The 27,518-nt window shown below is 32.5% G+C and overlaps 3 protein-coding genes across 43 annotated transcripts in view; 1 reads left to right on the forward strand and 2 right to left on the reverse strand.

The window, feature by feature from the left end:
• Positions 1 to 8,325, reverse strand: part of LOC139511602 (serine-rich adhesin for platelets-like) — a 59,088-nt gene extending 50,763 nt beyond the window's left edge. For 18 of the 23 annotated variants that reach the window (XR_011662057.1, XM_071298472.1, XM_071298488.1 and 15 more), the window contains exons 1-3: positions 8,230 to 8,325; positions 6,564 to 6,726; positions 2,703 to 3,848 (exon numbers count right to left, since the gene is read on the reverse strand). Coding sequence is in view for 22 of the 23 variants with exons in the window: in XM_071298472.1 (XP_071154573.1) it covers positions 2,703 to 3,848; positions 6,564 to 6,699 (1,282 nt within the window). In the remaining variant the exon portion in view is untranslated. The remainder of the gene's footprint in view (positions 1 to 2,702; positions 3,849 to 6,563; positions 6,727 to 8,229) is intronic. The other 5 variants (XM_071298473.1, XM_071298493.1, XM_071298483.1 and 2 more) reach the window with 1 other exon arrangement.
• A 6,472-nt stretch (positions 8,326 to 14,797) lies between these two features.
• The window catches only part of LOC139511592 (uncharacterized), a 63,341-nt gene continuing 50,620 nt past the window's right edge, over positions 14,798 to 27,518 (forward strand). For all 19 annotated transcript variants that reach the window (XR_011662053.1, XR_011662055.1, XR_011662054.1 and 16 more), the window contains exons 1-2: positions 14,798 to 14,911; positions 27,034 to 27,196. Coding sequence is in view for 16 of the 19 variants with exons in the window: in XM_071298452.1 (XP_071154553.1) it covers positions 27,061 to 27,196 (136 nt within the window). In the remaining 3 variants the exon portion in view is untranslated. The remainder of the gene's footprint in view (positions 14,912 to 27,033; positions 27,197 to 27,518) is intronic.
• On the reverse strand, positions 22,743 to 23,714 carry LOC139510747 (uncharacterized protein MCAP_0864-like). The gene has a single exon (XM_071297274.1). It carries the CDS (start codon positions 23,712 to 23,714, stop codon positions 22,743 to 22,745), a length of 972 nt encoding a protein of 323 aa, XP_071153375.1.

Below are 27,518 nucleotides of genomic sequence, written 5' to 3' on the forward strand. Positions count from 1 at the left end.
ACTAGTATTACAGGGTTCTTATGGCGTTCACCTTAGACACACATCGTTTTAACGATGTTTAAAAAAAGACAGAACCAATTTAATGTCATATTTCCCTATTTTTTAAATATAACTAAAAGTCTTTTATCTGACAAGAATACCCCTATTTAGCGAACAAGTAATTTATTCTTTTTTCTGTTATTGAATACAAAGAAAGAAAATAAATCCCGAAATTAATTTGAAACTTTGATACTCAAAAGTTTCCCAGCAAAATATTCACATTCCCTGGGGATAATTAGTGTTCGTCCAGTGGCATATATAACAATTGTGATGACGAATTCCTTCCTTTGTTCGAGAACAATCTTATTGAAATATAAATCTGTGATTTTCCTAGGTCCACAGCTTCAATGAACCAAAGCAAAAGTTATACTTCGACCTGTATTTAATTTAAATTGGTTCTCTTTTTCTTTTGGTATACAATAGTCTATCGACATTCGATGATTACATACTGTTGGCATACGTGGACTAGTCTATTTACAACACTTTTACCCCTATTTATTCAAAATATATGTTTTTTTCTTATGTTCAATGTATACATGTATATATATTTTAAATTGCGCTATAGTTCCGTAACTTTCTATCCAGTCGTATAAACGAATCGTCGGCAAGTGCGTACATTTTTTTAAATCAATATTTCTGGTCTGTTCCAATCTGTCCTTCACTATTGACAATGACTATATATTACATTTTCCCAAATTCACCCTTGGAAAAAATATTTAAATAGATTTTAACTTCATCAAATCTTATTTTTTGGGTATTATTTATATTTTTATGAATTATATTCTTTACACCAGAAATGTTATTTATAAACAAGCGTATGAGTTTAGTAATGACAAGTAAGACAGAGTTGTATATTATACATCTGATAGTTCAAAATGGAAAGTTATAAGTTATCAGCCGTGTACACTGATCAATACCTGCAGAAGTGAAACGATGCATGAGCTTGCAAGCCCGACAGGAAATCGCTTGAATACCTGGACGTGTCACCTCACACCCCTCACAATACCTTTGGAAGTAATACCTTTAGCCATGCTGGTGATCAGATGAGGGAAGATCAATATATATTTGAAAAAAGTTTATTACTTTAAAGAATTATGAACAAATTAGATTTTCGAAAAGAATTTTCACGGAACACTTATTTATGATTTCAACTTTGACTTTTCACCTAATTCCAATATCAACAGTTTAAAAACAACAGACCATGGTAATTTAAATTAATTTAAAGTAAGAATATTTTCCGTATCAAATTAGTTAGTCGGATAAAACAACCGTACGATTGACAAGATATCGACACGCAATTACGACTACATCGGTTACTGTAGTTTTGTTTCTTTGTGGTTTATAGACATATCTTTTTTATTAATCGGGAAAGAAGACAAGATGGCGGATCACAAAGAATTGATACTCTAAATTTAAAATCGATGGTGATCGCTTATCTAGCGGAATAAAACTTTAATATCTATGAATTTGAGCATTTTTATACAGAATTAACATAATATCAATTTTTGAATTTTTTGCGAAGTTTCCCTTTAACTAAACATCTCATAGTTTACCATACATGTACATGTACATGACAGAGTAGTTGTATTTCAAAATTTTCATCTAAGCTTGGCCCTCAAAACTTTTTTTATTGTTTGTGTTTAGGAATATATTATTTAGTGTAGCTTCATCATGTTGATTTGTGATGAGAGTTTAACTACGCACTTCCATTTTTGTAAGTTGATAGCTTGACACCATTCAAACAATTAATCAATACATATTTCTTAATTGAGAATGTATAAAACATGGATTGCCAAAAGTATGATTATCAAAAATAAATTGCAATATATTTTTTTTGTATGTTCAAAGACAGTTAGTATCCTTAAGGTAACATTCTTATATAATTTTGTATTCAATTGGTTATTTTTTCCTATTTTTAGTGCTAGATAATATTTTAGGAGCACAATTTTGTAATAAGCTTTTTCAGGGGAAGTAACTCCAAAATTAATTTCCAACATGTTTACGTCTGCTTGTCGCTCACAAGTTGAGTTGTAACATAAATTGGATTTTTTCCTTTGATGTTTTTATGAAATAATTTGCTTAAAAAGTGTGGCGAGGGAAAACCATGGTATATTATATGCAAAGTTATGTTGTACCATACTTCGCTAATTAAATATGCAACTCGACTAGAATCCAAAGGAAAAAAAGCGGAGCTTCAGCCATGGTATAACATATTCATTTTCATGTTAGGGAGCTACCATTTGATTTTTATGGGGGGGCTAGGATGAAAAATTTTGTCCTGCCTTTTTTTTTAGCTGTAATCTCTGTCCTGCCTTTTTATTTTTCACTCTGTTCGGTCCTGCCTTTTTTTTTTTTTAGTTTATCCTGACTTTTTTTTACCTAAATTGTCGTCCTGACTTTTTTTTTTTGCAAGTGTCTCATCCTGCCTTTTTTTTTACTCAAAACTCCTGTCCTGCCTATTTTTTTCAAATTTCATCCTAGCCCCCCATAAAAATCAAATGGTAGCTCCCTTATTCCATGGCTGAAGCTCCACCTTTTTTCGATGAAACAAAAGGCAATTTTACCAAAACGGCACAAGGGTTTTTCAGAAAACGGCGTCAGGGCAGAAGGGCGCAGCGCCCTTCTATTTTGGGCTAACGAGACCACTGGGTTAACAGACCTACCTGTTAATACTGAATCATTCATATTGTCCTCTGAATCTGATTCAATTTTTATTTCAGTAATATCTGATGTAGATGGCATTGATCCAACAGAATTTTCTCTATTAATAACATGGAGAGCCACTGGAACGGCTTCACTTTGTGGAGTATATAAGTTCTGTTCTTGCTTAGTAGTAATAGTATACTGTGAATGTGACGGATCTGTCACAGTATCACTAAAGCTTGTTGGCGTCAGATGTGGTTGTACGTTTATATCACTAAACATAGACTGTCCAAAACTACCTTGTGACTCTGCTACACTAACTTGTGACGGTTGGTGGTGCCCCTGAGAATTACTGAATCCTTTTGACTGTTCAACAACACTAGGAGGATGAATATTGTGCGATGAAAGGGATTCATTGTATTGGCTAGTCTGTGCGATTAATTTTTCCAGATTCTGAAAATCCGATAAATTTGTTGATGTTGAGAAGGCATTAGATGCAACAGGTGGTGCTCCAAGAGCATAGTTCCTGTTTGATTGAACACTTCTTTGTGTGGACATTGAATAACTTGTTGAGAAAGTGGGTGTGGTCGTTGATGACGTAGATGTATAAATAGCTGTTCCCATTGATAATGATTGTCTATTTTTAGGTTTTTGTATGACACGAGGACTTGTTATTGGTGTGCTGGTCTTTTGAAATGATTTAGATCCTGAAATGAAACGTTTCTCTTGCGGTGACCGTGACGGAGCGTCTATTTCTATGACTTCTTGACGGGGCCGTTTTTCACTTTTTGAAAAATTTGATTCTTTTTCTGCCATGTGATAATCATGTGAAGAAACTTGTCTATAACTTTGCATTTGAATATTTTCAGTTCTTCCTGAGGTTTGAGTATTGTTTTTACGCTGCCCTGTTCCATCGGATAAATCAATTATTCCGACTTCTCCTCTGATACTTGTATCTTCTTGTACCTGTTGCAGTGAATTGTCAGAAACATTTTTTGTTACTGTTCTATACTGTAACTCAGATGGAGATGCATGAATGTCTGAATAGAATTGCCTTTCCTCCCGTCTTGGTTTATTACAATTTTGACACGGTGCTGGACTTGGGGTTATATCACCAGCAACATTGTCATCAACTAACCACTTTGGTTTAGTCTTGATATTATGATCTGAAAAAACAAAATACATTTCAAAAAATGTAAACCTGAATTAAACTTATTCTTGCTGTTACTTTATTTTGCATTTTTCCCTTAGTACACTTCGCATCTATTTAATTTTGTGATTTTCTAATTTACTTGATGTAGTTCAAAAAGGAAAGATCCAATTTATACATATTCAGATGATTCATATTCACAAGGATTCATGTTCGTGACGGTTCATATTCACGATATATTTCTACTTAGAAATGTCACGAAAATAAATCTCGCAAAATTAAGTTGGTTTACAATATGTTATCCCATTTATACTTTTTATATTAGCTTAAATATAAATATCATAAAGTTCATTCATGTCATTGCATCAGACTGATCTTCATAGAATGTGGTCTCAAACAGAAAAACAATGCTGAAAGATAAATACTTACTACACAATGAGTAGGTGGTCTTTAAGTTTAACATTAAAAAAAAATATCTATTAAGGCCAACTAAAATTAATTAGTAGATTTTCATCCAAAGTTTTGAAAAAAATGGGGCGGGTGGGAGGATTTTATTTTTTTAATTTTATTCAATTTGAAACCTTCTTGTGGCGTGAACTTTAGGCGCGGATCCAGAGAGGGGGGGAGGGGGGAGAACCCCCCTTTTTTTGGACGATCAATGCATTTGAATGGGGACATGTAATTGGACCCCCCCTTTTTGTCCTGGGTTAGGAACCCCCCCCCCCTTTTTTTAAATGGCTGGATCCGCCCCTGAACTTCATATATGCAAGTGTTATAATTACAAAATTTAGCTTATACCATGTAAATGTTTAAACATGTATAAAGAATCGTACATAATTCTTGAATAAACATCTCTGATTTGCAACGCAGACTGTTCTACATGCAATTGCTACTTTAGAAACATGTTTTCAACAAACAGTAAAACCATGGAGAAATTCTCTATTCATTTGACTACCAACTCCAAATTTATTTTGCTCTCTAAGCGATGGTTTGTAGTCCCTAGTCCAAATAATTATGACGTCTGGCAAGGCTATTTTATTTTTTTTTCTGGGACGCCTTGCCAGACGTCATAATTATTTGGACTAGTAGTCCCCATAAACTTATGCAAATGCAATGGTATGCAGCACAAGTATTATGAATGAAATGAACACTCAAACAAGTGTTGCCAGGAATAGTAAAGTTGGCGCTTTTAAGATTCTCAAGTTATGCAAGAAGTGACGCAAATGGTATTTTGTGTTTTTAAACAAAAACAATAGCCATAGGTAAATCTAAGGGTTTTCTAGTACACAATGTGTATGTTTGCCGATTTTTTTAACTCTTTTTTTTTCTACCAATTTGTTTCACGATTCTTGCACTTTGGAAATCATTCACAGCCCAAATTTGCTTACACAAAGTCGATGTATTATTAAATAAATCCACAATTTTCTGATGAAAGAAATTTCCAATGTGTGACATACCGCGATTTGCGTTGGACACAGCATATTTAATACTCGTAACCCGAATATTTTATGCCCTTCTGTTAATCTTTCTATATTCTCCGTAGATGATACTGTCATCATTGAGCAGCAGATTTTGTCAACATAATCGTTTTAAAGTACTCGATTTAAGAAATATGAAAACCGAAATTTTATAAACAGGAAGTTCGAATGAAACAAAACTATTGACGGCTACCGGTAACGGAAATGAACAAAATCCGGAAATCGTAAATTTTGCAAATAAAAAAAATCGGGGCGGGACGATTTCAGAGGGGCGGGCGGGGATGAAAATCTATCAATTAATTTTAATTGGCCTAAATATACATACATGTATAACAATGTATAAAATCCTTGAAATATAAATGTCATTTGCAACATTAAACATGTTAAAACCTACAAACATTTCCAAAATATATAATAAACCTTTTTTCTGCTCACTAAATTCACATGGTGTGCATGTTAAGATGAGAAGAATTGATACAATTATAAATATAAAGCCATCATATTTTGCAAAGGGATGGGTACCACATGTCATTGCATGTGGCACAGAATCTGCTTACAGTAACCCTAAGAGGACCTGAAATCACAGCCAGTTTTTGGTGGGGTTCATGTTGCTAAGTCTTTAGTTTTCTATGGTGTGTTTTGTGTAATTTGTTTGTCTGTTTGTCTTTTTCTTCTGTAGCCATGGTGTTGTCAGTTTATTTTATTTTCTTATGAGTTTGACTGTCCCTTTGGTATCTTTGCCTCTCTGATCCATCATATTGTGGTTATATTTTTCTACAGCATCCTTTCTTTGTGTAATCATGGTTGCACTTTACCATTAGAGCCTCAGCTAGTTTAATCTTAGTTGGTTGCACTGTGACGAGGCAGCCTTTGTTTGTATAATCTTATTTGACTTTCGTAGGTGCCTTATAGGTCTTTTTCCAATGAAAAAGTTCTGAATTTTCCTAATACTTAGAATCAGAGAGTAACAGTTTAATTTACTAATGTTTACTTTTATTAAAAGTCAATATTTTAATATAAATGGCTTTTTTTAATGTAATGTTAGCATGGTAAGAAGAGCAACTACAGTAAACATGGTAAAGAATATCATGATGTTGGTGGGATTTAAATAATTAACAACTATAAACATGATAAACAATTTAAAAATTACATGACACTATACAGCATGTACAGTCATAAGTGAGATGCTAAGTGGCTACAAATAGCTCACAATGATTTCAGCTTGGATAAATAATAAGAAATATTTTTTTTACCTAAGACCATGTATCCTTTAATCTTGAACTCTGACAATTTGAGGTCCAGCCACATGACAAACTGAGTAAGGGTCCATGGTTGAGCCTCCTTCACCAGTACAGAAAAATCCTCCTTTATTTTACTAAGATCAATCATGATTGATGCTGTTAATACATCAAACTGCTGAAAATAAATTTTACAACAACAGCAATGTCAATATGTCAAAAAGTAAGATCTAAAGTAATCACAATGTCTAATGCACAATACACAAGCAAAGTCAAGTGTTTGTTGTGTAAGTTATTATTACATTGTAGTACATGTAGTAAAGGTACCAGTAAGTTCTATCAATATGATTAACATAATTTTAAATGCTCATTTAAAGCTTTCATAAAGAATTCTCACACCTTGAAGCTTTATGTCAATGTGAATGTATTAGTTTAAACATATTTATTTATAGTGGATTGCAACTTATATTAATCCCTTTCCACTTTGCGGGAGTGCTGCCTTGTAGCAGCATTAGCATATTTCGAAATCTACAAGTGTGTCTTTAACATGCAAATGTATATTGCATAATATCTGAATTTGGTGAAAATCAATCAATGTGATTTTCATAGATAATTTAATGGAGATATATACATGTACAACATACAATGCAACATGTTTCACCAGGATCATCAAACGGGAAATCAAAATGTGACAAAATTACAAGTGTCATTTTTCAAAAAAGTGAGTTGGTATCTGCTGCTCTTATTATTACTTATATATATTTTAAAAGGTAAATTATATACAATGAAGGATTATTGTGCAGTGTGTGTAAATTTATAAAGGGGAGATAATAACATGCACATACAGAATAAACCTGCAAATTAACAATTTACAAAAAAAACCACTGTTTAATGATATTGTGAAATTCTGTCTGTATTCATATACATTGAAGAAACCAACTCTGACTTTTATTTAACAAGAGAGATATCTATCATCTAGATGGTCATATATATATATATGCAGTATAAACTTTATCGCTAAATACCGACTGACCAGGCCGCTTGAACTTTTGATACATACAACAATCACTTTTCCATATTGTGGCATCAGATGTTTTGTTTTATGACGTCAAAATTTTACAGGAACCTGTGTGATATCCAGTAATGGCGGACAGATAGCGATAAGGTGTATGGACCATGGTCAGGATAATCTGAGACTACTATAACACTATGTAACACTATGTGTTATAGTAGTCTCAGGGATAATCTAGTCCAAATAATTATGACGTCTTGAAAGGCTATTATAATTTTTTTCTTTGACGCCTAACTTCGAAGTAAGGCACTAAGGGATAATCTAGATCTCCAACTACTATTCAATAATCTATCGGCAGACATTATTGGAGAGCTGCCTTGAAGCTCGCACATGTATTTTCACATACAACTCTGTCTTCCAGTTGTTTCAAATGTATTGTGCTCTTGACAAAGAAAGTCTTCTGTGGATTATTTTTCCTTTAGAACAATCTCAACTTCATTTATCTCCCCTTTGTCTTTGAGAAATTTGGCTGCATGAACCAGATCGATTTAGCAATGTTGTCAGTGCTTTCAAATATTTTGATTTTTGTGTAAACATAGATAGAAGTTAAACTGAAATGAGGCCATGTTGTCAATGTTCTTGTTATTGTCATTATACATGAATACATACTTAGTTCATAGATGAAGGGTTGTACCGCCTTATTAGGTATGCATAACTGGTTCCCTATTAGTTTGGGGCGATGACGTTTCCCGCCCCAGATCGTTCTCGTCAGGTCGATTCGCCCTAAACGTGAATCCGTTCACCCACGCGTGTATCAATGTATCTTATAAGATAAGATACTCACTGGACACAATTACGAACGAATTTTGAACTTTAATTATTTTTTTTTCTTTGTAGAATACTTTTCTTGAATTGTTTGTACCATAGAATTAAAGATATATGAACAGGGCCGTAACTACCTATGAGGCAGGGGAGGCAACTGCCTCCCCTGAATTTTCTACACCAAATATTTTTTTTAAGTAATAAAATAAAATATTGACAATATGTACACCAAAAAAATTGAATTTATATTATAAACAACACAAGTTTACAGTTTTAACAGTGTTATCATGATACGTGGTATGTCTGTCGTTTTTCGAATTTTTGATCGAAAGTGAACCGTTTCAGTTACTTTTTTTGTGTGTGGCCGTCCGTCTGTTATTCAGTATTGAGGGGGTCAGTATTCGTACGAGAACACATACGAAACTTTGCTTTCGATAATTTTGAATAAAAACTTAACTATTCACATTTCTTTGGGGGCTCAATCAAACAGAGGAAGTTCCTTTTGTATCGTGAATCTTTTAAGATATCGGGAATACGTTACCGGCTGAATCAGCTGTTGGATCGGGTTTTTTTTAAGTCTCCCAATCGTACAAGAATATAATTTATGGTCAACGCCTTAGTAGGTAAACACTCCCATTCGTTGTAGCAGGGACTTTCTATACTAAGTATATACTAGACTAGTATTGAAAGTCCCTGGTTGTAGTTATATACATGTCTGTTTAGCTTTCAACAATATTGAAATCGAGTCAAGATCCTCAAAACAAAAAAAAATATCTTGCGTTCTATTATCTTGCTTTATATGTTTTTTGAACTTACCAGTTTCTAAAATAAATATCTTTAAATACAGATAATAATTGTTTGCATGAAAATTGCTCCAAGAATCCAGCAAAACTGATCTTTCTTAAAGTAAGGAAATCTAAGCAAAACGGGTATTTTTTTAGCAAAATCATTTGAGAAAAAAATCCTCGGTCACAATATATTTAATGTTAACAATTATACGTCAAAAGTACGGCCTTCACGACGGAGCCTTCGCTCACCCCGAATAGCAATCTCAGCTTGTTTTTGCATAAGTTTGAGTTGCTTCCAGGTTCACGCAATACTGATGTTTCTTAAAGTAAGGAAATCGAAGGGAAACGGGTCATTTTTAGCCAATGACTGAGGGAAAATAAATCGGCGGGGGGCGCAGGCCCCCGCCAACCCCCTATCTTGGGGGCCTCATTCCGCGCCCCTATACCCCTGCCTCCCCTGAATTCGAACCCTAGTTACGGCCCTGATGAATGCTTTTCATTTTGAATCATAACACACATAATTTTCTATTTACGTTGGGATACTTTGGTAAGATTTTCATGACCTGGTTTTGTAGGTCTGGCAAGCCCAATATGGACGCAATTACGTACGGCACTATATTTATCTATCTGGCAGAAAAAAATCAATGACAACGATCTAAATTTATGAAACATACATTAATCTTAAACACATTTCCTAAGAAAATAAGAAGTGTAATATATGGTATTTTACGTCAAATTCTTCAGCAGTAGTTGAAGACGAAATTAGTGACAACAAATTTTCTTTGAAAAGAAAATAATTTAGATTTTTTGTTTTTATGCAAGTTCTTTCGTCTAAGAAGCACTGAATTCTCTTTTTAGTTAGTGAACCTATGATTTTAATTTATATTTAACCTTTACTTTCAGAGTTCTCGGGACTTTTCAATAAAAATATTATTTTCTTTTGACAATGCTCAGGGTCACCCGAGTCTGAGAAAACGTTCATTTTTGGATTATTTGGGCAAGATAAAGGGTATCACACATATGAACAGATTCAGGAGATATTTTTCTATCTATATAATGACAAAAGAAGGCAATTTGCACTAGCTTGTGTGCTTAATTCATGTAATTTCCAAGAGAGGGAGTCATTACTTTGACATTTACGAAACTTAATTTTTCGTCGTCTGCAACATTAACCAAGTGCGCATGAACTTTTTTTTCGTGAAACCACAAGTAATGTAGTGTGTTTTTATTAATAGAAACATTTATTAATTATCATGCATAAATATAATTTAAGGGGGCAAACATTAAAAATTGTTCGTAATTGTGTCCAGTCGTAATTGCGTCCGGTAAGGCTATAAGATATATTTTATTTCCAATTAAGGGCCCACTAGGGGCATATAGAGAGAATACAAGTAGAAGGAAAAAGAACATTGATTGGCATTTGACTTTATAATAGAATGAAAAAAAATACTTAAATTTAAGCGTTTCTTGTTTTTGTTTGGAGTCATGTCTGGGAAAAGAAATATATATATTTTAGATACTATATCTAAGACGTTCATAGGAGGCTGTGTCGGTCCATACCTTGTAAAGAGTCGCGGATGATTGTTCATGTTCTATTGTTCATTATCCGTTATTATATATAGCCTGAATGGTGACCGTCTCTTCGCATCGTGCCACCATCATATGGTGTTTATATGTGTATGATTCGCTCTTGTATCTGACAACTTATTTGATTTTAATTGAAATAAAACTATGTCACGATTACTGAAAAGTTATACCAGAAGTGTTTTCGATACTGTTGCCAATCAGTGGCGGATCCAGAAATTTTCATAAGTGAGGGCCCACTGACTGACCTATGAGGGGGCCAGCTACAGTCACGCTTCAGCGATTTCCTATATAAACAACCAAATTTTATCTCAAAAAGGTGGGGGGGGGGGGCTAAATCCGCCACTGCCAATTCATTAAAGATGATATTTTTTATACCTAATGGTGGCATGATACGGCCGGGTAATTTCCACAGCCTCGTATAATTTGTGATAGCATGATAGTTCATCCCTATTTAAACGAGTGGGATTGCACTTGATTTTAACATGATTATCGAGGCAGCCGAAAGTCAGAAAGCTGGCATGTCAGTAACTTCTTAGATGTTCTTCGCTTGTTGATTTATGTTGATCATTGTCATTTTTCTTAGTTTTTTCTGTTACCAATTCTAACATCGGATTCGGACTCCTTTAACATGTTTAAACTGAGTTTTATTGTGCAGAATGCTACAACATGTGCTTGTTTATTCCACACTGGTTAGAGGTATATATAGGGGAGGATTGAGATTTCACAAATTTTGTGACATGGCTTACCCATTTAGTCTTTCGGTCTGTGCGTCAGTTCGTTCGACCGTCTGTCCCGCTTCAGATTATAAAGTTTCTGGTCAAGGTAGTTCTAAACACATTTATTCTAAAAACAGTCAGTGTTGGCATGACACGGGTTATGTTCTTCTCATATATGTTATGATGGTATGATACTAAACCCCTAACGGGAACTTGCAGGGGCGTAGCTACCCGGAGGCACGACAGCACGTGCATCCACGTCGTTTTCACAAATAAAAAAAATAAAAAAATAAAAAAAATAAAAAAAAGCAGAAGAGAGAGAGAGATGAGTTGGTCAATCGGAATCGGAGACTGTTGGTGTCTTCCCGTCTATCCCGGATATTAGTTTGACAACCTAGTTACAAGTGTTGATGAAGCTGTTCATTCAGAAAACTTGAAGATCGTAGCTCCGAAGTTGCGTGCACATTGATTCGGCATGCAAAAAAAGAAATCGCAAAATAAAAATTTATAAATTGAATGTTAAAGGAAACACCTATGTTGTCACTTTTTTTAATTGATGAAATATCATTAAATAACGACATTTGGTTTCAAAATTTTAAAAAAAATTGGAGATTATGACAAAATCGGAAGGTTACTTGTATTTTTTACAAGATTTTTACTTTTGAATTTGTAATACTCAGTCTAAGATATGTAATTTTGAAGCACATTTTACAGTGAACAGTTCATCAGTTTGGAATGAGATGTACAAATCGACATTAGAATTGTCAGATCCCTTCGATATCGTTGAAAATATGCCGAGGCGATGTGGTTGACAGACTACCGAAGCCAATCACCCTGCAACCACGCCAAAACAGTATTGGAAAGTCTCATTATTTTTTGCGTTCATAGACCATATGATAAGGCAACTGGAGAGTGGAGTCGCGTCAAGTTATCAGAAAATCGCTTCTTTATGCTGTATCTGCTTCATCGTGTTGTAGGAAATATCACAAACGATGAAATCTCAATATTGTCTGAAACATACGAAACTGACCTAGCATGTAATTTTGACGAATTCAATTGGGAGGTCGCTCGATGCCGAACACGAACGCTGGTTTATAACATCTCGCGAGTGCTATCATGCCATGATGGCCCTGAGATCTATCAGTCACGGTACTACGTATGTAATTGAAAACAAATGTACGATCAACAATGAACAACGAAAGATACATAGCATTACTGCATATTCATCGGGATTTCAGTGTGAATGTTGACAAAGTAATAGAGAAGTTTGTTTTTGCCCAGACCCGAAGAGCAGATTTTGGACAATTTTGAGTAAATTCTGTATTACAAATATGTGTTGTTTATGTATTACTATATTCAGAAGATTTATTAATAGTTTTACATTCATAAATTTTTATCTACATTTAGCTCCTCTTTTAACCGTCCTATGACCGAAAACCGAAAAAAATCAAAAAAATCTGCATAATAGGGTCCCAAATTTTTTTCGCCTCGATCCGCTCGGCAGTAGTTGCTTCCACATCGTTTTTTTCTAGCTACGCCCCTGGGAAGGATTGTGCCTGATGTTCATATGATGAAATCATAATCTTTCAGTCAGTTTAATTGAAGTCTGGAGCTGGCATGTCAGTTAACTGCTAGTAGTCTGTTGTTATATATTTATGTATTATTGTCATTTTGTTTATTTTCTTTGGTTACATCTTCTGACATCAGACTCGGACTTCTCTTGAACTGAATTTTAATGTGCGTATTGTTATGCGTTTACTTTTCTACATTGGTTAGAGGTATAGGGGGAGGGTTGAGATCTCACAAACATGTTTAACCCCGCCGCATTTTTGCGCCTGTCCCAAGTCAGGAGCCTCTGGCCTTTGTTAGTCTTGTATTATTTTAATTTTAGTTTCTTGTGTACAATTTGGAAATTAGTATGGCGTTCATTATCACTGGACTAGTATATATTTGTTATGGGGCCAGCTGAAGGACGCCTCCGGGTGCGGGAATTTCTCGCTACATTGAAGACCTTATGGTGACCCTCTGCTGTTATTTTTTTATTTGGTCGGGTTGTTGTCTCTTTGACACATTCCCCATTTCCATTCTCAATTTTATATGATGAAGTTGAAGTCCAATCAACTTGAAACTTAGTACACATGTTCCCTATAATATCATCTTTTTAATTTTAAAGTCAAGTTTTGAGTTTGACCTCAATTGCATGGTCCACTAATCATAGAAAATGTAACTGTCCAGCTTGAGGTTAAAGTGTTTGGTCAAGATAGTTAATGATGAAGTTGAAGTCCAATCAACATGAAACTAAGAACAAATGTTTCCGATGATATGCTCTTAATTTAATGCCAAATTATAGTTGTATCCCAATATGATCACGGTCCATTGAACATAGAAAATGCGCTTCTCCGGGTGCGGGATTTTATCTCTGCATTGAAGACCTACTGGTGGCTTTTTGCCGTTTTCTGCTATTTGGTCGGGTTGTTTTCTCTTTGACACATTCCCCATTCCCCTTTTCCTTTCTCTGTTCTTTTATATAATAAATGATAAATTTCTTGCTGATACTTACTTACAATAAAACAAGAAAAGAAATTCATATTTTGAATATTGCAACTAATGTTTTTTTTTTTGGGGGGGGGGGATTTTATATTATATTAAATTTTTCCAAACTAGTTCCCGAATCCCATATTTGAATTTAATTCATTAAAACATTGTACTTCTCAACTGTTTATTGTCTTTATTAATTTTTCATTAATGAATACTGTTTAAACAAAATAACTAATGTTTGAAGCGAAAATTCTGATATAAAACATAAGAGAAAAATATAGCGATATCAGTTTTATGGAGAAAATATGATTTGGTCTAAGACTAAATAAATACATAAAAAAAGTATAACCTTACCATGCAGTAGAGTAACAAAATTTAAATTCTAATACCAATGAATACCGAAATTGCATATTTAAAAAAAATTCAGTATCGATCAGTATGTTTAAAAAAAACCAACAATTTAACAATGATACTTTTACAACAATGCAAGATCAAATGTTAACTGTGTTTCTGATGATTACTGGAAAGTTGTTTTCGTGAAAATTTGTTTAAAGTAAATTCATACATAAATAAAAGGTAAATAAATTATTTCTGGAAAAAAAAACATCATAATTTTTTAGTGAATGAGAGGATTGAAACCTATGTTAACAAGAGTTAATAATTTGAATAATCAACTAAGTTACTTCCGAGCAACAACACCATGAACACTGCTTCAGAAGTTTTTCTTTTTCAAACCATTACTTGCCAAGGATGAGGTCGTTTAAGAGAGACGAGTTTGCATATTTTACGACGGGGAACCAGGTTGTCCCCGATAGTAGCGACATCTATGAAAAGGAAGCTGTACAAGTATTTATCGCGTTATTAGACTAATATCAAGACTGAACTATATTATTGTTTCAGGTAATGTCTTATCATTTCCATGCAGTAATCGAATTTGTCGATTATATGCTAAGACAGGAAATTGCATGCATGTTTGCATAAGGGGATGATGAAGTTTTACTCATGCGTTACTTTTACTGTGACAGTTGTCTCCCTTTACTAAACAGGTGCTTTGTTTTGGTTAGACCGTCATCATAAAGTTTTTACAATTAAAACCGTGTTTACATCACAAAATGTACTCTCAGTACTGTCAACATGTGCTCTAGAAAAGTCTAAATGTATGACATAACCTACATACATGACATAATAATATGAGGCAGGCATAATCAGGTCAGGAATAACCACCAATTGGTGGATTATACCTCAATTGACGTATAATCCACCAATTGACATATAATGGTATAGACCAATTGGTGTATAATTCTTTGTTTTTCAAAACAAATTATTCCACCAAAATGGATCATTGTTTTCTAAAAACCATATTATGGTATAAAAACTTGTCAAACATTCCTAGTTTAGTATAGTGACATAACATATTGCATTTAGTCAATAATTGTATTTGAAGTTTCTACTATTGTTATCTTGTCAATTCTTGAAAATATAGTGTACATATATTCCTACATTTATGGTGGTGGGTTTTGTTATACATGCCTTAACGGTGTGGTTGTCCTACAAAGGATGTGAAGATTTGGAAGAAGAAGATTGGCAAATTTACCTGTAATCACCTGTCAATGGAAATCATTACTGTCTGCAGTCATGTGATCATGAGTACAACTCCACAGGTGAATGGAGCTCTTTGTTAATACTTGACTTTCATTATCAAAAGTCAATCATGGTCAATAGTACAAATGTTTCAACAAAAGAATTGTTGTACACATGCATTCTCAAGAGATGCAACAGGCTTTGACAAAACTGAAACTTTCGGAGGACTCAATAAGGGTCATGAAATAGGTTGCAAGTTGCAAAATCATACTCCTATCTCACACTAGCATTTAATTACAAAAAACTTGCATTATACATCAATTGGTCTATACCAATATACCTCAATTGGTGGATTATACGTCAATTGAGGTATAATCCACCAATTGGTGGTTATTCCTGACCTGATAATTACCTATGAATGGGGACGAAGTCTGTATGAAGTAATTTTTTTTTATTCAAACATGTTAATAAAAGAAACGGTAATACCGTAACGTTTCCAATTTTGGTTCTGTTGTTAGGGATTGAGTAGTGACGTTATTTAAGTTATGACCTCATATTCAATGTAAACAAAGAAAAGCTTTCATCAGGTAACGTTTTTTTCATATAAAACAATTATTAAAAATAAATTGGTATTGAGTTCCAACTCTATATTTTACTGTACTGATAAATATATATTTTATTCAAAGTCTCATGCATACAAGACCGGAAAAGGAAGTAGATTTCTGCGCAAATGCAGGGATTTCGAAAAGTCTGAAAAAAAAGTTGATTTTGAGTTCATTAGTATACTGAAAAATTCGGGAAATTTTCCAGATTTAAAATTTTTTTTTCATTGAATTTTCTACCGTAATAGGGGACTTCGTCCCCATATAAACAGTTTGGGAACAACCCTCCAACCTTTCCAAATGAAAATTATGAGGGTAACAATTCCCTTTACGTTATGCGTAAAATGGTCTTTTTCAGCCATCATTAGCATCAAATTGGTTAAAATTTTAGTGTGAATCGTCAAAATGTGATTCTTATCAAATAATTATCATTACCATGATAATAGTCATTTTGGTGAAAAATTTAATGTGATTCGTCAAAATCAGTCGATTTTTTATATCGTCTAAAAGAAAGTGTACATTTTATCGTCATGCACCAAAAATTACTGTTAACGTTATTTGGCTAGAATTTTTAACTTTATTAGTTATGAAGGTAACCCCATTACCACCCTCTTAAATAAGATCAGGCAGTGGGGCGAGTAATCTTGCTTCTTACCAAAGGAGACAATCGTGATCAGCGATTATTAAACCATTCAATGTCCTTGGATCATGTTTACATCTCCTAATTATTGGACCATTGATATATCTATATAAACTAGAGCCACGAAAGTAAGATTCTAACTTGGTTTTTAAAACCGCCTATGCAAAGATATATTTGTCAAGCAATCTGATGAACCTTGTATTTTTTGTTTGATAATTTTTTTTTCATTAAAATATATATGTTTTATGAGTTTTTTTTTTGTAATTTGTTTATTTTTGACATAAAGACAGAAAACAATCAAGCAGGATTACACACATGTACAGTTTCAAGTATGGTCTTAAAGATATTATTATTATATGACAACTCTAAATAGCAAGACATACAACAAAATATAACTATAATTTTCGTACCAGTTATAAAATATTTAAATCACCTAGGACAGATTGTAATGGCAACCATTTTTTATCTATATATTCTTTTTGTGTAGGCGATAAGAAATTTACTGTATTTTGTTCTATTCTTATACAATATTTTAAATATGCAATACTACCTTTCACAGAAGGTTTTTCTCCTGAGTTTTTACAGCTATAAATATAAAATTTCAAATCAACATTATATGTTGTACTACATTATATGGGTCAAAAATTTCCCCAATACCAAAAATAACATCTTTTGCCTCTATATGTTTAGGGCTAAATCCACATTTTAATAATAAATCTTGAAGTGCTATCCAAATATTTTTGCTATATATACATTCCCAAAAAATATGCAATAAGCTTTCTTTGGTTTCAGTGCAAAAAGTGCACAGTTCTGTTTCTATTAAACCACATTTATAAAGAAAAGAGTTTGTGTATACAATTCTATGTAATAACTTGAATTGAAAATTTTGAAGTTTAGTGTTTTTTGTTGCTTGAAATGCCATCGAATAGATTTTGCCCCAATCATCAATCTTAACACATAAAGCATCAGACCATTTATTTTGTGATCTTAAAGGATTTTCTTTAATTTTTTCTAGAAATAATTGATAAAAATATTTACATGGTTTTGTATCATTTTTGAGTTTTTCTACAATATCATTTTCAATAATATCTAATCTACCATGATCTGAAATTGTTTTCTTCCAGATATCTGGGATTGCACTAACAAGACCATAATATTCAACAAAATTGGTTTTAACTGCATACTGAGTTTTAAGCTGCTCAAATGTCAATATGTTTTTCCCATCTGAGATTAAATCATTTATAAAAAATATACCATCATTACAATAATTTTCAAAAATAAATGGCTTTCCACATCTTTTAATATTAATATTCAGCCAAATGGGTTGACTCAGGATATTAATGGGATTGTTTTCATCTTTCACCTTTTCTGGCTTCAATTTAGCCAGATTTAGAAAAATGTCCCTCCAAAAAGGATTTAACTTTTTTGCAATTTTTTCCAGACCCTCTTTTGTCAGGTACAATATTTTATCCCCTCTATATTTTTCTATATAACTCAATAATAGAATTTTCCAGGGAGAAATATTCAAAGGATCTAGCAATTTATAAAGCCATGACATTTTAAGGGACATACAAAAACTTTCTATATGTGGGAACTTTAAACCTCCCTCATCATAATTATTAATAATAACTTTCCTTTTTATTTTGTCTGGTTTTCCATCCCATAAAAATTTAATGAAAATTCCTTGTATTTCTTGTATAACCTGAACTGGTGGATTTGGAAGGACTGTCAGAACCTGTACCAAAAGTGGGAGAGCCAAAGTTTTTATAACAATGGTTTTGCCAATATATGTCAAGTTTCTGTATGACCATAAATTGAGAAGGCTTTTCATGCTTTTAATTTTTTCTGTATAGTTTTCTAAAGTTTTATCCTCATTTAAGAGATTGAAACGAATTCCCAACAGTTTAAACTTTCCTGAAGTATTCCAAGATAATTTCCTATTTGGTAACAGTTTTTCGTTACTGCCTAATCTTGAGCCAACCCATATGGCTTCAGTTTTATCTACATTTACCCTCAAACCAGCACAGGCAGCAAAACTATCAAAAATGTGCAATGCTTGTTTAAGAGATTCCTCATTTTCATCCAGAATCAGAGAGGAGTCATCTGCATATTGACTTAGTAAAAACTCAGAGTCGTTTACTGTGACACCAGAAACAACTGGGTCATATTTTAAAGCTGCACTAAGTAGTTCCAACACAAGGATGAAGAGATAAGGGGATAAAGGATCCCCTTGCCTAACCCCCCTAGCCAAATTAAAAAATTCTGATAAATGTCCATTATTTGTAACTGTACTGGTAATGTCTGTATAAAAACATTTTATCCATCTACAAAGTGTGGGACCAAACCAATAAAAATCTAAAGTTTTTTCAATAAAGGACCATTCGACCGTGTCGAAGGCTTTTTCAAAGTCAACCAGTAATAATAATCCTGGAATATCTTCTTCTTCTAGTTTATCTATCAGATCTGCAATAATTCTTACACATTCACCAATGTATCTTCCTTTTAAAAATCCTTTTTGTGTCTGACTTATAATATTTTGCAGTATAGGTTTTAATCTCTTTGCTATGCAAGCAGATGCTAATTTATAGTCAACACATAATAAAGTAATTGGACGCCAATTTTTGATGAAGTGTTTTTCTTTTCCCTCCTTTGGTAAACATACTATTAACCCTTGTCGCTGACTTACTGAGAATTTTCCTTTTTCAAGGCTCTCATTCAGGCAATTGACAAGTGGAAATTTTATGTCATTCCAGAAAAATTTATAGAATTCTACAGTAAAACCATCTATGCCTGGTGACTTTAAATTTTTCATATTTTTAAGGGCAATACTGCATTCCTTTAAGGTAATTTGACCCTCACAGGAATTAATCTCTTCTCTGCTAGGTTTATTTAAGAAGGGGTTATTTTCATTCATGAATGTGGCATTCTCCTCATCTCCTGGGTTAGAACTTCCGTACAAAGTTTCATAAAATAATTTTTGTTCCCTAAGAATAGCATTTGGATCTTGAATAACTTGATTTCCTTCCAAAAGTAATTTTGATATAATTTTTTCTGTATAATGTTTTTTTTCAAGATTACAAAAGAAACGTGTATTCTTCTCCCCTTCAACTTGCCATTTTGCCTTTGCTCTTATTATAATTCCATTAATTTTGTCTTCTCTTAAAATTTTAAGTTCTGTTTCAACCTTTTCAATATCAAGTCTAATTTCATCTAAATTATTTAAAGCAAATAGGTCGTTTAATTTTTCTAATTTTCCAAAAAGCATATTCTCCATCTTGTCTTTTTCTTTTTTCTTGAATGAAGAGCAAGAAATGGCTGTGCCTCTTATTTTCATTTTAATAGTTTCCCAAAGTAATTGATTATCAATTTTGTATGCTTTATCAAGGTTTTCAAGATCTTCATTTGGATCACATTCATATTCAGATATAACCTCTGTAATATCATGCTTGACTTTTTTAATAAAATCAATATCCTTCAATAAACTATTGTTAAATTTCCAAGTCCCTTTTCCCCTGATCTGATTAATAAATTTGAGATCAATCCTCACTGGTGAGTGGTCAGATCGATAACTAATCCCAATATCTGATGTCACAACAAACGGCTCTAAGTCAGAAGAAATACAAAAATAATCAAGACGTCCTTGTTTTTTGTTAGGGCCCCTCCAAGAATATCTTTTAACTGAAGGATTTTGTATCCTCCAAATATCTAATAAGTCTAAATTATTCATCATTTCATGAATCTTAACTTGAGCTCTGGGATTATTTTCAGTCTGATAGTTCAGAGTATCAAGACTATAATTTTGTACTACATTCCAGTCTCCAACAACTATAACTGAAGAATTTTCAAAAAGACAAATTTTGCTTTCCAAAGAATGAAAAAATTCAGGACAGTCCTCATTTGGACCATACAATGCTACAAGTGTTAGTCTATAATCTTGAACAGTAATATCTAAAATAATGAAATTTCCATTATTATCTATAATTTCATTATTTATTTTAAATTCAAAGGAATTCTTAAACAAGACTGCTACTCCTCTGCTCCTGTTTGAATAGCTACTAAATTTACCTGTATATCCCCATTCTTGAAGCCATTTATTTTCATTTTCTAAACAACAGTGAGTATCAACCAACACTGCAATATCATAACGTTTCTTACAAATTGAAAAAATATCTAATCTTTTTACCTTATTTGCTAATCCCCTACAGTTTACGGAACCTACAACTATGGATGCCATTGATATACATACACAAATTTTGTCAATAAAGTAATAGCCACATATATTACACTCTTATATTTGTTGCTGTCTGTCCCAAGTGATTTATATAACTTACATGTTTTGCATACTGTACACCAAGATTCATATCTTGTGCTGTCCTTAATAATTTTGGTTGTGTGTGATGAAGCCTTGTAATCTAAATGCATTCTGCCAATATGAGTTATCTGCTCTTTTAAAATAAGATCCAAATTAAAGTACCAAAGAAAAAATTAAAGAAATAAATAAAAAAAGATAAATTTAGTTACAATTTTACCCCTTTTGTGGTTCAGGTATTTATATATTATTAAAAAAAATTCAAAAAAATTCAAACACATTTAATGTGCCAGTGTTTTTAAAGCCAAAAAGTGTTGCTAGGATGTACCAATAAAAAGTAGTTTTCACTTGTCATTAGTTAATTAATCAGTATATTCATAAATGACAAATTATATGTATAATAATGCTACATATAATATTTGAATTAAATATCAAAGAAAAAGTGTAGTTTCTGGATATATATATTTTGATATAAACATGATAAATGAGACAGTTGACTGCTTATCTATTACACAATAAGATTTTTTTAACAATCTAATAGTATAGTTCTACATGAAGCAGTCATTTAATTTGTACTATTAAGAGTTGGGACTGAGAAGCATGAAAAGCCAAAATAAATCTACCTTTACCATCTGAGAGAAAAAAGAAAAAGAAAAAACCCGTACAAAACATAATCACGATCAAGTTTACTTAACTCGTGATGGAAACTACATATAATAACAATATTCTACATATTCAACATCATGAGATAGATCCGTAAATATGTCAACCCTGTTAGGAACAAACAAAAATCATGTCTGCATGTACATGTATTTAAGAGTTAAAACTCTGATATGTGTTATGTTTATACCATACTATTGTGATAGTGATTACTATTTAACCAAAACTATTTCTGTCCTAACTTTCGGTCTCTTCCAACAGAGACATCAATTATACATTGTATTAGGATTTTTTTTATATATGTGGTTTGTTTTAACATAATTTACATGTTTTCATAGATTATATTTCCAGGATTTATGTTTGTACAAACTACATATCTATATATCATGTTTGGTTTTTTTTTCTGCAGCCAAGTTTCAAAACCTTGCTTAGGTCTATAATTATATTGAGTATATATTTGACAAATTATTTCAAGATTTGTATGTTCCAAAAAAGGATATGTACATTTGTACATGTTTGGCGATTTGTCAAATGAAATTTTTCTCTGCTATATTACCTAAAATGCGTTATCTAGTTTCCAACCTAAGAGTAAATGTTATCCAGTTTATTTCCATGGATACAGGCCAAAAATATAAGCTTTTTGGATATCTATTTTGAAGGCAACAGTTTGTAAATTTTTGTTATAGATCAAAAATGTAAACACGGAAGTATCATGGTGTGATTAAAAATACATGTTCCGGATATGGCCCCGTCAATTTTCCGCAATTCTTCATCTACATAAGAATTTGTTTCAGAAAAAAAAATTTGGATTATGAGGTTGTAAAAACACGTAAAACATATAAAGTATCAAGAAAAGTAATGATAAATCAAGAAATCAAAACAAAAAATGCCAAAAAACATGTACATTCCCAAATAAACTGAGGGACAAAAACTTTTTTTTTATTTTTTGAGTCTTTGGTTTATATTGTCAAAAATGTCAAATCTGTGCCTTTCACCATCTGTATCTGTCCCATACACATGACCATTAAAGTACCAGGCACTGGTGATACTTTCGTGTAGATGCATTCTATTGATCAGACCTTGGTTCTTTTGTGTTATGTCATCTCCTATTTTAATTTCTATGCTCTTTTGTAGATCTTTTCGTTTCTTCAGAATAGCTATTTTATTTTCCATACGAACAAATTTTACGATTACTGGTCTTGGGAAACCCTTTTTTCCAGGAATGCGGTGCATAGCTACAATGTCTGTTTTGTTTAGTTCTATTCCTACTTTGTCTTTTAATGTAGTTAACAATTCTGGTATTAATTGTTCACCTCGTCTTTCTTCTAAGTTATGGATCTTTATGTTTTTTTTACGGGAATATTGCTCATTCCAATTTGCCATACGAATCCCTTCTGTTACCCCTGTTTCTATTTGTTTTATCTCTTCTTTCATCTTTCTGAGTTCTGTATGCAGAGCTGCATTTTTTTCCAGTAAATTTGCATTATCAAACTCTATGGAGTCCATTTTCCTGCCAACCATCTCAAATTTTTTATCATAACTCTCCTTCATCTTAACCCTTTCTTTGGTTACCTCTTCAAGAATCTCTTTTTTTATTTCCGTTTTCCATTTATTTAGTAATTTCCCCATGATATTGGTGACAATTTCCTCAATGTCATCTTTTTTAACTATCTTATCCATGGATTTTTTAATGTCTTCTAATTCCCTCTCTATACATACAGAGTGATCTGAGCTATCTGATATGCATGTACGTGGACGTTTATTTGGGTTAGATTTGTCACTAATATTTGTATTGTTCAAATCGAATACTGATTCAGTTGTATCCACTTTATCTGTCGGATTATCATTTGAGTTTTTCAATTTCCCCACAGACGCTTTGGACACAAAACTTGTAATTTGGGGTTGTGACATCTTCGATAAGTCGAGTACACCCTAACTGATTTGTAAACAATGTCTATTGCCAGGTGTGTACTGTTCAAAAGTCTTTTATTTCCCTACCTCCGTCTTCAAAACATACGAGTAACTATAGTTCATCTATACGAAGCACATTTCCTACAGTTTAAACGACAAAAATATCTCTTTAAATGCAAAAACTGGCACAATAATGTGGGACCAATCTACCTACGTCTGTTCATGGCCGCCATTTCTAAGCACATTACCACCCTCTTAAATAAGATCAGGCAGTGGGGCGAGTAATCTTGCTTCTTACCAAAGGAGACAATCGTGATCAGCGATTACAGGGATGATTCAACTATGTAGTTTAGGGCCGCTTAACGGCCCTTAAATCAGTAAGCGGCCCCTAAAAAATATTTGTGAATATAAATTCCCAATTCAGGATAATAAAATAAAAATTGGTATTTCCGGAAAAGTTTCTGTCACTGATTACGGCAACTACATTTGTATAATTTTTCATAGTTTGTCGTCAAAACGTAGTAAACTCTGGATATCATAAGAATGTTGACTGCGATCGCATTTTATTAACAAGGATTTAATTATGTCAACATGAGGTAAACAATTTTTGCAGCCGGATTCAATTGGTTAAAATATTATGGGAGTATTTGATCTCGTATAAGTAAATCGCTCAGCAGGTTGATCAAAAACATGCTTTTTGACAAAATGGGTATCAAAGCAGACCTCGACAAAGAGCAAATTCCAAATTTTTGTATAACATTGATGAATAAATTTTAATGGGCGCCGATCTCGTAAAAGCAGATCGCCCGTTATGTTTTTGTTGAAAATAATGTTGATGATAGTCCATTCATGAAATGAGCCCCCCTTTCCCTTAAATACGATGTCATCATTATGGAACTGTTTCAAAAGATCTAAAAATGATCCAAATAATTTTAAAGTTCACTGGTTCAATTGCTTTAAATATCTTATCAATTAAGTGATAAACTTTTGTAATTGCTTTTCTGAATTCGACAATTGGCCAGTTCAATCTGAAATCCATTTGAAATCAAGATAAGTTTATACAGATAATCTGTTGAAAAAAATACCCAATGGATATATAATCTAACCTCAAGATATATCATAAACTTTATAAGATATCGTATATAATGTATTAGATGTCTTATATAATGTATTAGATATATCTTATTTAGTTTATAAGATATCTTAAATAATTTTCTTTATCAGATATCTTAAAAATTATATAAGATATCTTATAAACTGTATGATATATCTTATAAACTATATAAGATATGTTATATAAAGTATATTTATAAGATATTTCATATAATTTATAAGATATCTTATATAATTTTCTAAATATGATATCCAATAAACTATACTATATAAGATATCTTATATGAAAAATATTTATAAGATACATGTATTTCATATACTTTATGAGATATCTGATAAAGTTTTAAAACTTTATTAAATATATAAGATAGCTTTTAAAAATGAAATAATATTTTATGAGATAATTTGAAATTCGAATAAATAGCTAAACGACTGGCCATAGGTTTATGTTAGCTGGTATATTTGTTTTTGTAATAGGCCTCGTTTTGGCACAACTTTTTGGAATTTTGGATCCTCAATGCTCTTCAACTTTGTACTTGTTTGGCTTTATAAATATTTCGATTTGAGCGTAACTGATGAGTCTTATATAGACGAAACGCGCGTCTGGCGCACTAAATTATAATCCTGGTACTTTTGATAACTATTATTACCAAAGTTAAGATGATAGTGCATCATGTGCAATGATACTCATGTATTACAACTTCCCTGGTCTGAATCCAATAACTTCTTCAATCAGTGGGATTAAAAATTCCCAATTTGATGTTCAAGGGACCCAGTTGAAAACACCTGGAATCATCCCTGGATTATTAAACCATTCAATGTCCTTGGATCATGTTTACATCTCCTAATTATTGGACCATTGATATATCTATATAAACTAGAGCCACGAAAGTAAGATTCTAACTTGGTTTTTAAAACCGCCTATGCAAAGATATATTTGTCAAGCAATCTGATGAACCTTGTATTTTTTGTTTGATAATTTTTTTTTCATTAAAATATATATGTTTTATGAGTTGGTTGACATATTATTGCCCTCACCTACACAATCTTGCAATATGGTCTCTGTTAGCACTGATTTTGTCTTTTTACCGCCTATTTCAGTAGACTTCACTCTAGGTGCACTCAACTGTAGCTTGTGCGGATTGTTCTACTTCTCGCCTTCACATTCTCCTTGACCCAATCAATAAGTTTACTCGACTCCCCATTTTTCAAACACATTTTTGGAATTGCCCTCTGTCATGTCTGTTTTTTAAAATCATTTTTTCAAGTTTTCTTACTTTTTTGGAAATGCTTAATTCTAAATTGTGGATCCGATGTTCCAACCTATCTACTTCATCGTCAAGTGAAGTCTGATGATAAAAAATGTCAGAAGTGGTGTCCAACACATGGAGTACATCCTCATGATCAAAACCAAATTCACTTAATAATTTATAATTTTTTCTTGCTTTATTTCGGGTTAAAGGCATGGTAAGCCTCCTGTGTAAGACAGGGCAACTTGAAAAAATAATAAATTCTTGCAACAAATGACTTGATCAAAAATTTTAGAAAAAAAAGGAAAATTAATCAACAAAATAAGAACTTACGAAAAATAAAGATACAAAAGTTTCAAAGCTCAAATAAATCAAATGTAGTTGCCATGCCTCACAGGATGAACTTTTAACAGCAAACACAACATTAGCATGATTAGTTTTCAGCTATCATGGCTATCGACGGCAGAATGAAAAACTTAAAATTCTTTAAATTACAAGTATAAGACATGGATGACGAGTTGGAGAGTCGCTATGATATTGTTCACCTCTTTTTTATAAGTCATCCATGTCTTATAAAAGAGAGGTGAACAATATCATAGCGACTCTCCAACTCGTCATCCATGTCTTATAAAAAAGAGGTGAACAATATCATAGCGACTCTCCAACTCGTCAGTTGAAAAAAAAGATTATACCTTGCCAAGATTTTTTTATTTATTAAACATTTTAAAGCTAAACATGGCTTAAGACGAACTAAAGTATGCAAAACACAACTTAAAAAACAAAAACTGGGCAAAACTAAACCCCATACAAAAAACAGGGGTGATCTTGGGTGCTCTGGAAGTGTTAACTAACTCCTGAAGTTGGCCATCATCATGTCACAGTCCATAAAACTTTATCATTGTTTATAAAATTAATATATAACTGTTACAATAGAATTAATGTTATTTTTTTTTTAGATTAAACTACAGACGTGAATAACAGAAATGATTGATCTTTGTAAGATCAAGGAGGATTTCTCTGGACTAGTGAAGGAGGCTCAACCATGGACCCTTACTCAGTTTGTCATGTGGCTGGACCTCAAATTGTCAGAGTTTAAGATAAAAGGATACATGGTCTTAGGTATGTTGTTTGCTCTAAAGAAAGGATATGAAGATGAAAATTGTTAAATGATTATAGTTTAATGCTTCTTACAAACCGCCACTCCAGAGCTAGTGCATGAAGTGAGACCCTGGGAATAGAATATTTTGAAATATAATGTCATAGCTTTGTAAACATGGTAAAGGAATCTCAAATTATTCCATTGTTAGATCATGTAGATTACTGAATAAATTATAAGATGTCATAAATTTAATCAAAGAATTCAGTGAAAAGACAATGATGGCTCTGCAGTTTACCATGTTTATCATGTTAACTGAACAATATAAAAAAGAAGATGTGGTAT

Source organism: Mytilus edulis, chromosome 2, assembly GCF_963676685.1.
Source record: "Mytilus edulis chromosome 2, xbMytEdul2.2, whole genome shotgun sequence".
Classification (NCBI taxonomy): domain Eukaryota; kingdom Metazoa; phylum Mollusca; class Bivalvia; order Mytilida; family Mytilidae; genus Mytilus; species Mytilus edulis.